The 19340-nt window shown below is 35.7% G+C and overlaps 1 protein-coding gene across 1 annotated transcript in view; it reads left to right on the forward strand.

The window, feature by feature from the left end:
- The first annotated feature begins 335 nt into the window (after positions 1-335).
- Positions 336-19340, forward strand: part of REV1 (REV1, DNA directed polymerase) — a 46487-nt gene continuing 27482 nt past the window's right edge. Inside the window, exons 1-7 of the mRNA XM_026848548.1 lie at positions 336-447; positions 1258-1390; positions 3139-3307; positions 9446-9595; positions 11361-12082; positions 13928-14035; positions 15198-15314. Coding sequence (XP_026704349.1) covers positions 391-447; positions 1258-1390; positions 3139-3307; positions 9446-9595; positions 11361-12082; positions 13928-14035; positions 15198-15314 — 1456 coding nt within the window. The 5' untranslated portion in view covers positions 336-390. The remainder of the gene's footprint in view (positions 448-1257; positions 1391-3138; positions 3308-9445; positions 9596-11360; positions 12083-13927; positions 14036-15197; positions 15315-19340) is intronic.

Below are 19340 nucleotides of genomic sequence, written 5' to 3' on the forward strand. Positions count from 1 at the left end.
AGGTAGCAATTGTATTTAAGAATCTCTTATTGCTCCTTTTTTGTAGGACATGTGTGATGAACAGGAAGAATTTAATAAATTGTAATGGAAACTGAACATTGTAATGAGTTTTTTGTTTTCTGGGTGAATAGAACAAAATGCACACGTGTGGTTTTGATACATAGCAGCAGCTAGAGTATGCATTACTACAAAACTGAGGAACTGGGGATTTATGCAGTTTTTCATTTCTAGGTTAACCATGTAACTCATATACTTTAGTGAAGTTCATTGAAAAACGTAACCTTTGTGATCACCTGTAGATGGCCTGTAATGCATCATTGAAATGCCACTGATGATAGTACTAAACATCTAATTGATCAAGCATTGTTCTTCCCATGCAGAAGCTTCAGTATGAGGCGGGGTGGATGGCGGAAACGGGCTGGCGATGGCGATGGCTGGGGAATATGGGTATGTTCAAAACCAAGTGGTTTGGTTTTATTTTTAAGAGGTAAATGGCACTGTTGGTTAAAAAGGGTTTACAATTTTATTATATATGTTAAAGGTATGGTATACTATAAATTAAACCCTTTCGCTTTGCTTGAAAACACATAATTAAGTTCCAAAGAAATTTTTTTAAATTACCAGGTTCTGAAGTCTTTGTTTACAATAATCCATTAAATTGCATTATTAATAAGTACAGACCCTTGAATAGCTTTAAATCACCATTTTAAAATTAAACTAAAGAATTTTAAAACTGTTTATGGTTGTCTCCAACATATACTGTGTAGCTGGACAAACAATAACTGAGGCACCTAATTTACATAAATATTTTTGATACTGCTGTCTCATGTATATTTAAGAACTGAAAATACATGGAGCTTAATGAATATTTCCTACATTGTTTCTTTAGGCAATGAACCTCCAATTTAGCATCCAAATTTCCATCAGTCCCTTACTTCTTTTTTCTTCTTTTTGTTCTATAAAATATTTTATAAAGATAGAATCTTTTTCTTACAGAATAAGAGAAAAGAAGTATGAAATAAATCCTGCCATGTTGGTAACAAGATGCTCTTATCTTGTAGATAAGAATTTAGGGTGAAGTATTTGCTATTTTTCATTTGGAAAAAGAATATGTCTTTTGTATGTCAACCAAAATAAATTTGAAGGAATGCTGCTTGCCTTTCCAGTCTTGTAATTGATCAGTTCCTGTCTGTAAAGGTTAGAAAATAAGACTAGCATCATGGGGTTTGTTTTGTTTTGTTTTAACTTAAAAACTAGGGCGGATACATGTCGGCAAAGGTTAAGAAATTGGAGGATCAGTTCCGGTCAGATTCAGCCATACAGCACCAGAGGGATGGAAGCTCATCAAGTATCTTTAGTGGAGTTGCCATCTATGTCAATGGCTTTACAGGTGAAGCTTTTATGTTTTTAAGGATCTGTTCTGTTTTGTTCTAGTGTCTGTTTACCATCCTGAGTGGAGTAAAGAACGGTAAAACACATGAGTTTGCAGCTAAGTAAATACATAACAATTACTGTATATCTTTTGTATATTATGTTCCTTTGTGCTTCATGATTAAGGTTTTCAATATAATAATTGAGTTCTGCATATAAATATTACTTTATTAAATCATTTACATGAATAGTCACTGACAGAAATAGGAGTAAATTCTTTTACCTTTCTGCGATCTTATTATTTGAGCTGAAACCTTTTAACTTCCTCCATACTTCTACATATTTAAATTTTTAGTTTTCCAAACTATTGATGGTTGGAGTGTATGCATTAAATTTATGTTTGGGTGGATATGTTGGGTTTTTCTTGCTCAGAGTGGTGTAATGCTTGAGACAGCAAACCCGTTAATAATAGAAGGAAGAACAAGAGGAGAGGTGAGACATATGTATTCATTGTCTGTGATGGACTGATGGTGCATGTTAACCGGAGTAAGATTTTTAATCTACCGTACTTACGTTCATATTTCTCCTGGGTTCTGTAAAGCACCTTAATAACCTTTTTGAAACTTCCCAGAAGTCTTTTTCAGGGACCTATGCCAGGAATGCTGTGCCTGTTACATACCTGATGCATACAGCTTCTATGATACAGAGCAGTGCTGGTTTGAGCACAGGGCTCAAACTGTCTGAAAAAGGTTAAGGTGGACAAGTTAAACTATTAGTACCTCTGAATCAGTTATTTAATACAGGCAGTTCCCTTCGTGAAAATCTAACATTTGCATATTCTTCAAGGTACTGCTTCCTAAATAGAGCTCTGCAAGGTGGTTGTTGAACAGGCTGGAGTAGGAAGTATAACACTTGGAGAAAATGTGTGCTATTTTTAGTTAAAAGTTAGAGGTATAATCAAGTGTTAGAAATCTTCTGAGGGTTGCCAGTAGGCCGCTGGAAGGAACTGTAACTATTCTTTAAAAAATTTTCTTCCTTCCTGTATTGATAAATATGGGGCTTTTAGTATCTTGTGCCAGATTTTTTTATTCAAAACATTCTGCTTGTGCTGACCCAAACCTTTTGGTGCCAGCGTGACACCAGTGCAGAGGTTTTCTAAAAGCTAAAACTTTGTCTTTTTTTTTCCCCACCTTTGCTTGCAAAATAAATAATCTTTTTAGCATGATTGAGGGAAAAAGAAGAGATGTTAGTTTTTAAGGTATTCTCTATTCTCTGTAACAATGCAAGAATAACCTGGTAAGAAAGGAATGAGTTAACTGCTTCAGTAAATCAGAAATTGTATAGAAGGAGTTCTGTGCTGTTGCTTAACCCTTTTGATATTCTTTTCTATTACTTCTGGGTATAAAATACTTTCCCAAACTCTGGTGAAAAGATAAGTGAGTTAATCTAATATTATGTTATATTGATGTAAAGTGTTTTTTAATAGATCTACTTGAATATTTTTACACATCCCCTCCACTATGTAATGGAATGATCCTCTGTAACAAGTAGAATGTTTACATTTTGAATCAATCTCTTCAGAAACACAGTTTTCTACACTTACTAGAAATGCTTTTCTGATTTGTTCTTTGAAGAACTTGTAAGGTTTTTCAGGAGAAAAGCAATGGTTGGCACTCTTTCTGATCATAGCATCATATTTCTCAAAGTTGTTTTTCTTACTCTATTTGCTGACACAAAACAGGAATATTTCTGATTTTAATTTTATAGATCCCTCAGCTGATGAATTAAGACGGCTAATGATGTTGCATGGAGGCCAATACCATGTGTATTACTCCAGATCAAAAACAACTCACATCATTGCCACAAATCTTCCAAATGCCAAAATAAAAGAGTTGAAAGGAGAAAAAGTAGTTCGGCCAGAGTGGATCATGGAAAGGTAAGTGTAGGTCTACTGCTTTTGAAGGTTTCTCCTTTTGGAAAAAAAAAAAAAGACGAAAAACTTCGAAAAACAGCATTATCGAAGATTGCATTTTGAGATTATGGTTTAGTTTGAAATAAATTATCCTTGCAACAGCTGAGTGAAAGTACTACTGTTACATTGGAGATATGCATCTTAGTGATTGTTCCTTAGAAACTTCACTAAGAACTTTCAGAAAGTCTCAGGCATGTCAGGAAACAGAACGTTATCCTGTTAATTCCATTTTATAACCAATGAATTGACCAGCCTTCATCTCAGTATGTTTAAATAAGTACAAGGTCATTGTTTTTTAACCTCTTGCCTTGTGCATTGTGTAAGTTTCATTTCATCTGTAAATAAAGAAGAATGTCAATTGAAAAACATTTTCATAAAATTGAAATGAATTCATCTAAACATTTATTATGTTGCAACTTTACAGCAAAACAAAAACAACATTTAAAAAAAAAAGTTTTACTTACAAAGGATTTATGTTCTTCAGTTCCTCTGTATCCTGGAATGCATAGAAGCAACTAAAGTTGTCCTCAGGTCCTTGAAAAAGATGATAGCATGGCTCAGAGCAGTTAATCTGGCTTGCATCTGTCTTATTCCATCTGAGGAACCCATGGGAAATAGAACAGGCAAAAATACATTCTGGAAATCATTCTATCAGTGTCGTGCTAGTCTTAAGTAGCCTCTTTCCTAGATGACCAGCAGAAACAGGCAGGGAACTGTTCTGCATACATACTTGTAGAAACCTATTTGCAGTTGCTATTTCCAGTTTATTGATTTTCAGTCCTTTGGATTCGGCTGTTTCACATCCTGTATCTTTAAGGTAAAATTTTTAAACTTTAGGCAGAAATTATAGGTTCCTCAGTTTGAAAAATATTTTAGGTACATTTTTTAAACAGTTTTAGGACCTCACCCATAAGTTTAAGGACTTGGAAAACTGGTGATACGTGTGGTTTTATTTGAAAGATGGGGCTGTTTTCACTGATGCCATTAAAGGTGGTTATGATTTTAACCAAGTTGGAAAAATTGATTTGTATACATTCAGTAGAGACTTGCAGGAACCTGACGTATGAAATCTAAAATTTTCCTTATGATGTCTTGTGTCTTCTGCATCTCCTGGTTCTGGAAGGTTGTACTGTAGAAAACGTCAGAAGAACTGAGTATAGACAGATAAATGGGGTTGGGCACAAGGAGACAGGGAATTCACTGTCTCGGTAGAACAGGACTTGTGTCAGAATCTGGAATAAAAGCTAATTTCACAACACTGCATCATTTTTTCCCTTCCTCAACAATATTGAAGAACACTCATTGGTTAAATACTCCATCTCTGTGTATGGAATACCAAATTATGTTCTCCTCAGTAGATCAGGTAGTGAAAATCAGTGCAGTGGATACAGAGATTCCAAATTTGTTCAAAATTCATGTGCACATCATGTTAGTGCAATATGATGGGTTTGGGAGTTTTTTAGTTTGGTTAAGCGTCAGGCCTAAAATGTTACTGTCACAAATTGCTAGTAAAGCAGTGTTTTTAGATCTTCAGTCTTGCCATCCAAGGTTGCAAAATGAAAAGGTCATTTGTCTGTGGAGGTTTGATTTATTTCTTTGTGTGCACACTTTATGATCTAGTCCTTCATTATATGATCACATGCCATCTTTTTTCACTATGGTACCTGCCACATTCTCTTCACAGAAAAGATAGAGTTGAGGTTGTAAATTGTTAATTCAGTGACTTGTTCTTTGCTTCCTGTCTCTGTAACCCTGCATGTGCTGCATGTGTCTAGAATTCTTTGCTGATAATGGAATGAATAATTAATTCCTGTCTTTTATTGGTGCTTATCACTACAGCATCTGTCTGCGTTCCAAAGATTAATGAACTTACCACAACACTTATTACAGTGGCTATTATTTTCATTTTTTGTTTGAGAGCCACCAAAAAGACATTAAGGTAAAACACAAAAAATGACAATAATTTGGAATATGCCATGTGAATGATGTAAGATCAGATTTTTCGTAGTTAGTTATGAAAAGATGGTAAGGTGTATGTTGAAGTTTATTGCTGCATTAAAAGCTTTCTGTATTCTGAACTGTGAGCATTCTGAACTAAGGTCTAAAGGCAGACTCTGTAAATCTGTTGTTAAATGCAAGTAGCTCTAGAATTTTTGTTTAGTTACCATCACATAGAGATCAGGCAGTAACAGTAGTGGCAAAATCCATTATTGCAGTTTAATGTGTGATTGCTTTAGTGACAAAATCCTTCTTTCTGCACTCTCCTTGTTGCATGTTTTAGCTATCTCTCCATTTCTGCAACAAATGGAAAGACTCAAAGGCAGACCTCCTTTCTGAATTTTTCTTCCTTTATTTGAAAAATATCCAACACAGTTATGTAGCTTGGAAAGGTTGTTGTGCATGTCCAGTGAAAGACAAACTAAAGTGATCCGAGAACTTCACTTTCAAATTTGAATATTCTTTTAACAAACATTCTTTGACATTCATAATAAAATCAGTTTTCAGAGACTGAGGATAACTAACCACTAAAATGAGCTACCAATAGAATTTGTGGATTCCTTATTTTGATTTTTAGATTGAGTGAGATCTGTGTTAATCTAACACAAATGCGAAGAAAATAGTTTAAAATCATTTCCTCAGAAAAACAAAAAATTAATCTGGTACATCATACTTAATTTCCTTTTTCTGATGAGGATTCAGAATGCAAAATGCTTGAATAAATAAAAGCTACCGGTCTTAAAATAGTACAGCTTTCAGAAGAGATAACACGTTATTTTAACACAGTACTTTGTTTTGGAAACTAGTAAAGCATTGAAGGGGGAGGAGATGGCTTTTTATAGCTGTACCAGAAGCAAATGGAGCAAGCCTGCTGTTGAATGATGGGGCAACCTCATGACAAAGGATATGGAAAAATTTGAGTACTCAATACTGCCTTTTCTTCAGTGTTTAGTGGCAAGGTCTACTTTAATGCCCTGAAAGCCTAGTGGCAGAGTTTAGAGAAAGAAATGCTACCAGAAGTATAGGAAGCATAAATTACAGTTCACTTAAGGAACTGTGACATCCACAACTCTATAGGACCAGATAGAATGCATCCAAGGGAGCTGAAAACACTGGCTGATACCAGTGCTACGCCACTCTGTCATCTTTGAAAATTCATGGCAATCAGATGAGATTTTCCAGAAGACTAGATAAAAGGCAAATGTCATGCCTGTATTCAGAAAGGGAAAGAAGAAGGATCCAGGGAACTGCACTGTGATCAGCTTCACCACAGTCACTGAAGATTATGGAAGATACCTTCCTGGAAACTATATCTAGGGTGACAAATCATGCCTGACCAGCCTGGTTGTCTTCTGTGGTGAGATGACTGGACAACAGGAGAGCAATAGATGTCATTTGCTTTGACTATAACAGGGCTTTGACACAGTTCCCCATTGCATTTTAGTCAAATTTGGGAGATACAGTTTGGATAGTGGGCTGCTAGCTGGGTGAAGAACTGCCTCAACTGAGTGGCTCAGACAGTAGTGGTCAGTGGTTCAGAACTGAACTAGCAGATGGTTACAACTGTCATTTCTGAAGGGTTGATACTGGGGCAGATGCAGTTTAATGTCATTGTTAACCATGTGGACATTGGTGATGAGGTGGAAAGTACCTGCAGCAAGTTTGTGGATGACAGCAAATAGAAGGGAAGTTGATATACTGGAGAGCAGGACTGCCCTTTGGAGAGTCTCAACAAGCTGGAGAAATGGGATGACAGAAAATTAATGAAATCTGACAAAGTCAAATGCAGAGTCCTAGATATGGGACAGAATTAATTATGTGCAATCAGACAGTCTAGGGACTCACTGGCTAGGACACACCCTTGTAGGGAGCAGCAGTTGTGCCCTTGCGGAGATAAAGGCTAACATCATACTGGGTTGCATTCGCAAGACTGTAGCCAGCAGGTCAAGGGAAGTGATTCTTCCAATCTTTTTGGCACTTCTGAAGGTACATCTGGAGTTGTGTATGATTTTGGGCTTCTCGGTACAAGAAAGATACTGATAAACTGGAGTGAATTCAGAGGAGAGCCACCAGCATGAATAGAACCTGGAACATGTGATCTATGTCAAAGAGACTGAGAAAGCTGGTTTTGTTTTACTTGGACAGAAGACTAGGAGGGGATCTAATTGTTGTCTTTTGTTACCTATATGGAGGTTGCAGAGAGTATGGAGGCAGATTTTCCTTCAAGATACACAGCAAGAGGGTAGGAGGCAGTAGTCACAAGTTGCAACAAAGAAAATTTTGACTGAGTATAAGAAAAAGATTTTTCTCAGTGAAAGAGAGTAAGCAGCAGAAAAGCTGTCTAGAGAGGCTGTAGAATCTCTGCTCTTGGAGATCAGCCCTGGACAACCTGATCTGACTTTAACGATAACCCTACTTTCAGCAGTGTTTGGACTAGAGACCTCAAGGTCCTTTCCAACATAATTTTTTAGTGATTAGGAATTCTGTGATCCAGGGGGTGTAGAATGGGCAAAGATGTTGAATAATGCATCTAAAATAAGATTCCTGTTGTTGCATCTTAATACAGTTTTAAAAAACCCCAACCAAACCAACTGTGCATTGATCTAGTAATGAAACTACTCCAGTAGCTAAAATCTTAGCCTGAACAAGTTCTTAAATAAATGTGGGTTTTTATCATCTTGAAGTTGCAGTGATGATTATGAAATATTACCTGGGTGGTTATGCACCCAGGTTCACATGGTGATATGAGAAAGAGTCTAACCAGTCATTCCAAAATCTAAGTTGCTGCATCACAACTTTCTGTACAAGAAAGCTTTGGAACTTTACCACGTGTGTTTTTAACTCTGTTTGGCAATGTTTAATGCAAATGATGTTGCTTTGTGAATGCTATGTATTCATGTATCAAACAATATTTAATGGATATATTTTTAGGGCTGTTTTTACTATCCTATTCCCATAGAAACTTTACTAGGTCTCTACATATGTGCCTAACTAGTTTTAATTTATCTAATTGGGAAATGTGATCTCCCACCCCATTCTTCTCTAATTGCAGCAAGAAAGCTCCTAAGAGCTTTTGTTCCACTGTCCAGCTCCCTTGACAGTAGCAGAGATTTGAGCTAGTTAAAAACCACATATACAAGAGAAAGCATTCAGGTGTTGGAGAACAGAAAAACAGTACCTGTCACTGAGCTAAATTCTCTTTAAAAATTTGAATCCAATTATATCTTCAAAACTGAACACTGTTACTAAGCTTCTTTGATATGAGAGAGGTTCCTCTGCTGTTAAGAAGTTTCAGCATCTCTGACCCAGTGTCCAGTATGAAGAGTTATATGAAGAAGAGGTGAAGTATAGGCTGGGGAGACTGTTACCTCTACTGCCAGCAACAGGCATTGGGGTGGAGAGGTGAAATCATGCTGTGGTATATTTTTGAGAGGATTCCACTTCAAAGTCCATGACTTCTCTAAGGAATTTAGCAGTTATTGAAGTATAATTGCAGTTTCAGTGGAAGAAGAGGGAGACACAGTGGAACACATAGGACAGAACTAGAATGATTGTAGTAGATATTTATGGAAGGTTTATTTGGAAATTATTCTTCTGTCTAGCTTTCTTCAGTGAATTTTCTTACAAGAAGGGGTATTTATCCTTTTGGAATGGAAAAAGTAGTTCCTCTTTAATACTGAACCACATCCTAGCTGACTGACTTCTTTCAAATTCTGCCCAAATTTGATTGGAACACATGCATTTGCATTGTTCCAAGTTAAAGAGCTCAGTCAGCATTGTTCAGTTAGAATAACCTCGACCACTCACCAGGGTTTTTTGACCGGCATTGTTTATTTTGGTTTTGAAATTAAATATTTGGGGTTTGTGTGTGTCAATTGTAGAATAGAAATGGATGTAGACAACTGACCAACACAACTGTGCAAATATGTTTTGTAGTACCAGTCACTGCATCACAAATTACTTTTCAGTTCAGTCCAGTTAGTAGTGGGAAAGGGGAAGTAATAGTTTATTGCACCTGAGATATTTTTTAGCATAGAAGGTTGTGGGTGTTTTTTTTAAAATGTCTTAAGTAGTAACCTGTTTCTTTTTGTTTGTTTGTTTCAGCATTAAAGCTGGACGTCTCCTCTCGCACATTCCATATCAGCTTTACAGCAAGCAGTCTGGTGTTCAAAAAGGTCTCAACTTCAATAGCATATGCAAACCTGAAGATGCCGTGCCAGGTCCAAGCAATATAGCTAAAGATCTCAACAGGGTGTAAGTGTTTCTGATCTTGTAGTGCAGATGCTAATCATTCACCCATAATGGGTTTGCATTTATAACTATATAGCATTTTTAAAATTCACTTCAGCTTTATAAGAGGGAAGCTCTGAATCACTGAAATTTAAAAACAAGGTATTGCTGTATAGATAGTTAAGGACAGAATTGCAATTACCTTGACTCCAAGCCTTGTCTCTAGTCTTTGGGCCACACTTTGCCTGGTAATGTGACCTGGGAGTCCTAGGATACAGCATATCTATATGGAGGCTACAGGTATACATTAAAGGATTCTGACTAGTGACACTGAAAAGTAGGTCTTTATTTTTAAAAAAAGCTGGTATGATTTGACTACGTTTGTTAAAGGTGCGTAGGAACAAATGTAAATGCATACTAGTTGTTAAGTTCTTTCTTTAGCTTCTTTTTGAAAAACAGTCACAGTGTACCTTATGTATCGTAACACCAAAGTTTAAGTCACACTTCATAGAGAAGAGGGATTAAAAAATCCAATTACAATATAAAAAAATTATCTTCAAACAACTTGAGAAGGTAATAGAACAGAAAATACCAGCAAAACTTTTAAACTGACAGAGAAATTGGAATTTGGAAAGAAACCTTCCACTTGAACAGATTGTTCTGTAGATGTTTTTAAGAAAGTTCCTGCATCTTTTTCAGAAGCACATATTTGTTGTTTAGAGGCAAGAGTCATGAAATTATAGAATGGTGAGGTTGGAAGACACATCTGGAGGTCATCTGGTCCAATGCTACTACTCAAACAGGGCCAAGGATACTGTACAAGATACTGTACTTTCTGATTTGTAATGGTGATCTGTGTTCTTCCACAGTCTAGTGATTTATTTAAAAGCCAGTCCTGTCTAATGCTGAGGAGACTTTACCACATGAGTGGGGTTTGTCTATATTTAGGAAAAATAAAACCAGTACCACAAAATTAATATCCTAAGCAGTATTTCTTACCCATATTTTCAACAATGAGTGATACAATCGCCATCACCTCTTATTATTGCATTGTTAATGTTTTTAAATGGGAAGAATGTTCAGACTTCCCAAAATACCAATTTAGTCTGAAAAGTATGAGTTTACAAGCCTGCCCTACCCACTGATACTAAATATGTACCACTGGATATACCGCATTCAGCTGTGCAGCTCCTCAAACATACTATATTAAATAGAATTTATGATTCTGGTAATCTTAACCAAATTGTTGTCACAGTTAATTGGCTTTCTGGTTTCACTGGTATACAGGATAGCTAATTGTTTCCCACCCTTTTTTTGTGTACTTAAGTTGGAAGTGATGGTTGGGGATTTTTTCAACAGATCAAGAGTATGTACGATTCTTGAAGGCTTTGGTTTTAATTCCACTTAGGATTTGTCACAGATGTAATTTTTTGAATAAAAGCTTTGCCTCTACACTGTCAAGAGTAAATGTAAATTGCCAGTTCACTTACGGCAGAATACATTGTTTTATATGCTTGAAAGATGAAAAGTAGTTTGGTTGGGTTTCTACCACCTGGTAGTGGTGCATTAATAATACACCAAGTGTGTGAAATCTTTTGTACAGCAATAGAATTCTGTGACATTGAGAGGACATGGCTCATAGTTTGAGATAATTGTCTTGAGAATGTGAAAACTACTTTAAATATAAACTGATAACAATTAGGGAGATAAATACTTAGCACTTGAAATGACCTGTTAATGTGCCACTTTGTTTGAAAGATGCGGTATTAAATAATCGTATTTGTTACAGAAATCATATTAAAAAGTGTGAGATGGAAAACGAGATCACACCGAATGGAATAAGTAGCTGGAATGAAGAAGAAGAAGAAGAAGAAGAAGAAAATGACGTTTTTGGATTTACGGAGCTGGAGCAGATCCTTCCTGGACGGAAACAAAATGGGATTCAGTCTCGCAAAGACAGCACTGCCATTTTTAACGGACACACACACACTTCTACCAGTGCCTTAAAGACACAGGATTGCTTGGTGCCCTCTGGCAACGGTGTTGCAAGTAGGTTCTCTCCAGGCCCTTTGCAGGAGGAGGGGAAGGCTGAAAAAGGCATGGTTGACTTTAGAGACTGCACAATGCAGCAGTTGCAGCAAAGCAACAAGAATACAGACTTTTCGTGGAATCCACATAGGACTATGAGAAATTCATCCTCGTCTTCATCTTTGCACAGTAATGCTAAAATAAATGGTGCTCACCACTCCACTGTTCAGGGGCCTTCAAGCACAAAAAGCACTTCTGTACCTACTCTTAGCAAGGCAGCTTCCTTGCCTGTGTCCAAACCTTCAGATTGTAGTTTTATTTCTGACTTTTATTCACGTTCAAGACTGCATCATATATCAACATGGAAGTGTGAATTGACAGAGTTTGTCAACAGCCTTCAGAGAAAAAACAGCGGTGTCTTTCCAGGAAGGGAAAAATTAAAAAAATGGAAAGCAGGCAGGTCTGCACTTAAAACTGACACAGGTAGATACTTGTTTAAGAAGGTTTATGTTGGGAAGGTGCCTTATATCTTTGTACATTAAATGTCTAACTAAGTAGGTTAGCGTTCAATATTCACATTACAGTCAGGCTGTCTGGAAAAGCTTGATGACTTTGATGTGCTGATCCAACTACTTTTGGTTTTGTTTGTTTGGGTTTTCCTAACTTAAAATGTGACTTAATGTGATACTCTGATCTATATTCAATTCCTTCTTGTAGAAATAATATTCCTGATTTTACCAAGATATGTGGATTGATCAAGTGAAAAAAATAGTATATATATCTAAATACACAAGTCTGTACTTGCTGTATGAAAATCTAAAGGGAAAAAACAGAAGAAAAAACCTTTCTGCTTATAGTTCAGTGTGAAAATTTTAAACATAGTAACATGTAGAAGTGAACTAGAATCTACTTTTTTTTTTGTTGTTAATAAGAGTTTTATATACCTCTGGGTCTGTTTAAACGAGTAGAAGTGTCATATGAGACTTTTGAACCTGGCTTGTGACAGAAGAGAAATGTTTTATGTCATTATATCAAGGGCCAAAATAAAAAAATGTGTCATTCATGAGAGGCAAAATGTTACCATTATAGATCAAGTATTTTACATCTTTAGTATCTCTCATTTATAGTCTTATTCAATTAAAAAGCTAGCACTATACTATCAAAGAAATTGTCTCTGTTTTGCTGTAAAAGTACTCACTTGTAATCATATGAAAATATGCTTGACTATAAATTACTACATCCAAAAAAATTTCTGTCAGATAAATAAACTGATTCTATGTTTGTGCTAGGACACCACAGTTATAAAACATGTTAGCTTACAAACTACCTTAATGTGGGGGGGGGGTTTCATCAAAATATGGTCTAAACTAATATATTTTTATTTTCTCTTTGATTGGGCCTAGAGTATTCAAATAGTTAATGGCTGTGTCTCAGGTGATAAGTAGCAGCTTCTTAAGCATTAACTTGATCACTTGCTTTGTAAATATGCCCTTTTTAAGACAGTCCTTTTTTCAAAAAGTTACTTAAATGGTAAATTGTTAACAATAAGGAAACATTTTTTTGATTATTCAGTAATTAACTCAGATGTTAAGCAGAACAATTCACTTGATCTATCAAAGTATTTTTTTCACTGTTACACTTTATGCATTGTTCAAATTAAGATTTTGGGGGAGGGGGGTTTGGTTAGATACAGCCTCCTGGTAGGACAGCAATATGGACATGCACTTGAACTTCTAGAATACTTGACACAGGTATTACTAGTGCTTTAGGCATGTGAGTTTTTCAGTCTGGAGCCATTTTGTTTATCTTTGCTGGATATTTGTGTGAGTGTAGGTACAGCAATGACAAAATCCTATTGCGTGGGAGGTTTAAAACTAATTTTGGTGTGTTTCATGAAGAATTAATGGTAGCTCTTAGTGCAGCTAAACTTTTTTTAATCTTTTGGAACAGTATTCTGATTGGTGAACAAACAGGAGTAAGGTTCTCTGTTCCACATTCAGTGTTAACATAGCAAAATTAAGATCCAGTTCCCACAAAATGCATTAATCTCCTTGGGTTGGGGGAACTTGTTAGGGAGAAGGTGTTAATTATGAGAAAATAAAATAGAAACTTTTAAGCTGATGCACTGTTTAGTCTGTTAGTCTACTATTTATTTTTACATTTCTCTGAGAATTTTGTAAATTTAAATATCTTCTTGGTGAGAAGAAACAAAAATCTTTATAATTTAAGGTGGTAAGAACTTGATAATAGTCCTTGATGACTACTGTGAGTAGTACCAAAATGTATAAATTAGGGTTCAAGTTTTCTGTTGGTGTATCTTCATACTAGGTAATGTGTCTGTTGCGAGCTCAACCAAGCCACAGAGCTGTATAATGCACGTGGATATGGATTGCTTCTTTGTGTCTGTGGCTATCCGAAATAGACCAGATCTCAAAGGTCAGTATTTAATTCTACATGTTACAGTTTACTCAGTTAAGCCTTTAAAAACAAAGCCAAACTTTCACACTTACAAAATGAACTTCACATGTTAATCTTTTTATTCCTGTTTACTTTCTCACAATCCAAAAGGAAGTGGAAGAGAGAACTGGAATTCTCCTTGCTGTCTCCTTTCACTATCTAGAGAAAAGAAAAGTAAAATCTGGAGTAACATTCTCTGTAACATTGCACATATCTTACTGAGACTTAAATCTACCATAATAGAAATCAGAGCTCAAATTCTAGTTGTACCAAAAGTAGATTTTGGTCACTGTGTTTAAAAAAAAAGGGATATCCTAATAATTTTCCTGAAGTGATGGAAGGAGCTTTGTTTTAACTAGAAAAGTGGAATGTTCAAGGTTGAGAATTGTCTCTTTGCCTGATGCATCTTTTTCAAGGGAAATTTGCTTCTCCTGTTTGCTATCTTACACATGAAGTACTACAAGACCTGGAGGCTTAACAATTTAGTTAGCATTTAGAAGTCTGAGTTGTGTGATCATCCTTGGGGCATAGGAAGAGTTAGTGGAGCTCCTTAGCAAGTTTGGTGGGTTCTTTTACAAGTGTACCATTTAGAAGTGGAGATACTAGTTGTTCTGTGCAAACACTGAACTTCGGTGCTGTAGAAAAATTATGGAGGAGTTGATATTACTAAAAAGTCAAAAGTTTACTGAAGATTTGATTTTGTACAGTTAATTAAGTGGAAGCGAGTGTGTTGTTATGCGTATACTCTTCTAGTTTACTTAAGCTAATAAACATGATAAAGTATTTAAAATTAGTACAGTGTTTGCTGTGTCTTAAACTAATGAATCATTAGGCATTGGTGAAGTTTCACAGCTTCCATCTATACTTTTTATTAAAGACAAACTAGTATGGCTGTATTTTTATCTTTTAAAAGCTTTTCTTTACATGTGACTTCAATTAAAACAACAAATTCATAGTCACAATGCAAAGTCACTTTCTTAGCTGTTTCCTTCTTAATGCTGTAAAAGTATATAAGCTTGAAAGAAAATATAAAAAAATAAAGCAGACATGTTTATGATCTCACCTACTGTAGTTGTGCTCTTATTAAAATGTAAGTTATAGATGTTGACTTGTAAGCAGTACATTCATTTCTTCTCCACAGGAAAACCAGTAGCTGTTACTAGTAACAGAGGTGCAGGAAAGGCACCACTGCGCCCTGGTGCAAACCCCCAGCTTGAACAGCAATATTATCAGAATAAGCTATTGAATGGCAAAGCAGGTACAGATAAGTCTGTTTGTTTGTTTGTCAGTATGTTTTTAAATTTTGTTATTGAAGACTTTTTCTTAAAGCTATTAAAAAGTGTGCAGTGGATAAATTTGTTTAATTCATGTGGGGAATTTCAGAGAAGAAATAGCTTTGGACAACATGGTGCTCTGTGGCCTCAGTAATAACATGCCACTGTGACTACAAAGTTAGCTTTGCTCAGTATCGTGAATTATTTTAGAATAATTTTAGGTTTTACTGACTTTCATTGAGGTTGAGTATAAGATACAATGTTAAGTAATTATTTAAAACAGGAAATAAATACAGGTTGTCTGGGATCACTTTGTTATGAATAAGTCTATTATACAGAAGGCTACTAAATTTTTTTTACTATAAAAGTAGAAATGACAATACATGGCCAGTGAGAAGTTCTTTGAAGTTGGGTTCTGAATTGCGTGTGTACATTGTATCTGTGACCGAGAGTTAATTTGTGTGGTCCTTAGAGCATCTTAGGTTTCTGGAAAGTCTGTGCAACTTCCATGAGTTCTGTCTCCCCAGTATTTTGTTTCTTCAAATCCAGGGCATCTGTTGTAGTTTGAGGATTCCTTACTTGCCTGGAGTAATTTAGAAATTTGTTACTTTCTGTGTCCTCAAGTAGTACTATACTAATATAAACAAAGCATACTTTTATTAACATGTTTTATTACTATTCTACTGCCTGAACTGCATTTAGTATGAGAAAGTATATTGCCAAACATTGGCAACTTTGTTCTCTTTTTTTCTCCAACAGTCTGCTTCATCACCTTGAAGCAGTTTACCACAAGGTTTTAAAAGGTGCATATACAAGGGGCAGCTGCTATTTAATTTCAGTTTAGGATTGGAAGTGGAGTTTCTCCTTAGTCCCTTGCATATGCACTTTTTACCAACCTTGTGGTAGCAGGTATGTTGTTACAAAGTTTACACCTCAGTGAGTTATTTTGTTGATACAAGAGGTAGAAAAAGACAGGTTGTTCTTCCATGGTTGTTTCTGAAATATTAGTACTTAAAAAAAAAAAAAATCCCTAATAAATTCTGCCAATTTTCAAAGACATTTGGAAACAAGGTATTACAGGAAGTGATGCAATTTTATTTGTCTTTTTGCTGTAGTTTAAGAACACTTCAAAACTGAGGTAGAATATGTTTGTGGAACCCACTGGCCTTTAACTTTTTCAGGACTTCTCAGGATGCTCCAGGCTTAGCTTCTGCTGTGTTGTTTGCAATGCCATATAAAAGTGCTCTACAAAGATAGCTGTGTTTTTTATGGAGTTGGATTTTCTGTAGTACAGCTTGTATATGAACTATTTATTGGTAGTTCAGTTCTATACAGTGACTTCGTAACTTTTATTAGGACGTTACACTGGATGAGGGGGTGACTTCATACAATCAAGTGACATTTGGAGAGTGGGGCAGTTAAATTACAGAAGTTTAGGTGATATCTAGCAAGTTCTTTGTGATTCATAAATTCAGTGGTATCTCTTCTACTATATTTACTGCTTAAGGGTATAGCAGATTTCAGCCTCATTGTGTAACAACTCAGTTTCTTACTGCAGCAGCTTTTTCTGGATATCTGCACATTCATTTCTTTACTTCAGCATCCAATCTCACTGGCTTGCACACAAGGCAGGCCTCTTTCTTTCTTGATACTTAGACTGATTGTGCAACCTATTGTTTTAGTGAAAGGATTTTTTCCTAACACTCTTTTTATAATCTCTCATTAGCTGCAGTTCATAATATTTTTTAGTCTCTTTATTAATTTTTATCTCCATATACAATAGTTTTATCAACAAAAAATACAACCTGTTGTTTCTGCTTGCATTCTCATAAGTATATGGCTTGTCTTCCTTTTGGGGAAAAGAAGTTACAGTTAGTTGTGGTCTTAGATGAAAAGGTGGAATTGCAGGCGAGGCTTTTCTAACATCATAGTATCTTAGAAAGCGTATATGACACACTTCACGACATGTGTTTAATTGTGCCGTGCCAGAGGTAAATATGGTCCGGTAGGCACATGTATCACATGGAAAAGTACTTTTTTCTAAAATACCAAAATACAGAATGCTAAATTATGCTGTTAAACATACACAATTCTGTTTGGAGACATGTTACATAAAAGAAATGAAAAGGTAGTTGGGACCAACTTTGAACATGAACATATTTTAACATCCATGCTTCAACATGGAACCCACTTCATTTTTTGATGCTTCAAGCTTTCCAGGCTGTTCTCTGATTTTGCCTTCTCCAACTCTTGCTTATTAGAAAAAATGTTTCAAATTAAAAACCAACCAAACAAAAACCAAACCAAGCAAAAAATAAACAAAACAAAATCTTTATTAATTACTTTTGAACAAATACTTGAATTCTGCTACTTTTATCTTTTTTTTTTTTTTTAAATTACTTCTTTAGTGATACTGGTTCCTGCCTTTGATCTGCATTGCTAGACAAATATCTAGTGTCAATAGAGTCTTGAGCCTTTTATGAAATACTTTCTTTTTCTTGTTTGAATTCATCCAAAAATGTATAACTTTTAAATTTAAAAACTTGCTATCACTCTCACCCAAAATCTCCCAAATTGGAGATAGCCTTTCTGGCTAGTAGAAATTACTTCTCTACATACATGCCATCTTTAACATTCATGTTCTAAAGACAGAAGATTAACATATGTTAATCAGGATTCATAGTTTGGGGTCTCTTTTTCTATGGCCAGGATGCCCAAGATGTGAATGTTTTCTAGGCTTCCTTTCCCTCAACCCTAGTATCTCCCTTTTTTCATTCTAAAGAGCAGCAGATTTTAACCATCATATTAGTCACAGATTTATTCTCAGCGATTTCTTTTTCACAGACTTGGGTCCTGGCCTCTGATTTCTCCATCCGTTGCTCCACATTCACCATGTGCCTGTCTAGTTTCCCAGCTTTTGATGAGAGGTTCTCTACCTTGCCTTCCATTGAGGACAATGTGTTCTGCATTGCCCTGAATTTCACATGAAGTGACTCCATCAGCTCATGGGGGGATCTGCTCTGCTGCGATGTGGAAAAAGTCAACGAGTCCAATGAAGATAGACAAGATGACAGCATCATCTCAGGCCAGGGCACAGGAAGGCATGGACTAAAGAAATTGTTCTTGTCATTCTTATCTTTATTTGGGGCATAATTTTGCTCTAATTTTCAGTTGTAGACATCTTAGGTAACTTACTGAGCTCATCATACATTAAAATATATAAGACATAAAAAGGTGCACAAATTTAGCAGAAATTCTGAATAAAAGCAGGTTTTCACATGAGTCAGGTTCTACCCCTGCTGTCTCCACTCACTCATTACAACGCTTTCTCTGGTCTGATAACTGGTCATTTGTGCAGATAGCACCATGTTGCCTTTCAGTCAGATTGTCAGTGTGTAAGTTGTTAGTAGCCTGAAATATAATTAGGCATTGTGGCACTCTGAAGAATACTCCTTTTTATTATATTACAAAGGTATATGGTATTGAATAGACTACAGTAATGAAAAAGAACTATAGCATACATATTGGATTTAATTTTAAGTTAATAGAAGCTTTTTGTCTGCATGATACCTTGTTGGTTTGATTCGCATGGGAAGTTTGGGAAGGCATGGTAGTTTTTGCACCTAGCCATTTTTTCAGGCTGATGTTTATTTAGAGTATAGGCCTGTGTCTTTGAAGGTTTACGTACTGTGAAAACTCAAATAGAAAGGAATAGAAAAGGGTTTACTTGATTCCAGTATTCAGAGTCATGGATTTCTGTTCTAGTACCTAGTATGCAGTGGGCCTGGAGGACTCTAAAATTTAGTTAAGAGCTTGCAGTAGAGTTTTATAGAATTAGGGAAGGTCTGTCTCATTTTACATCTGGGGTTGCAGTATTTGTAATTGTATCATTTTTATCCAAGATAAAATTATGGCGATGTTTGAAAGAAGTTGACATATCCTAATAAGAGAATTATTAGAAAGTAACAGCAAAAGTTTTGTCAATTAATATCTCCAAAGAGTATTAAAGG

This window comes from Athene cunicularia (genome assembly GCF_003259725.1).
Source record: "Athene cunicularia isolate RWA chromosome 1 unlocalized genomic scaffold, athCun1 chr1_part1, whole genome shotgun sequence".
Classification (NCBI taxonomy): Eukaryota; Metazoa; Chordata; class Aves; order Strigiformes; family Strigidae; genus Athene; species Athene cunicularia.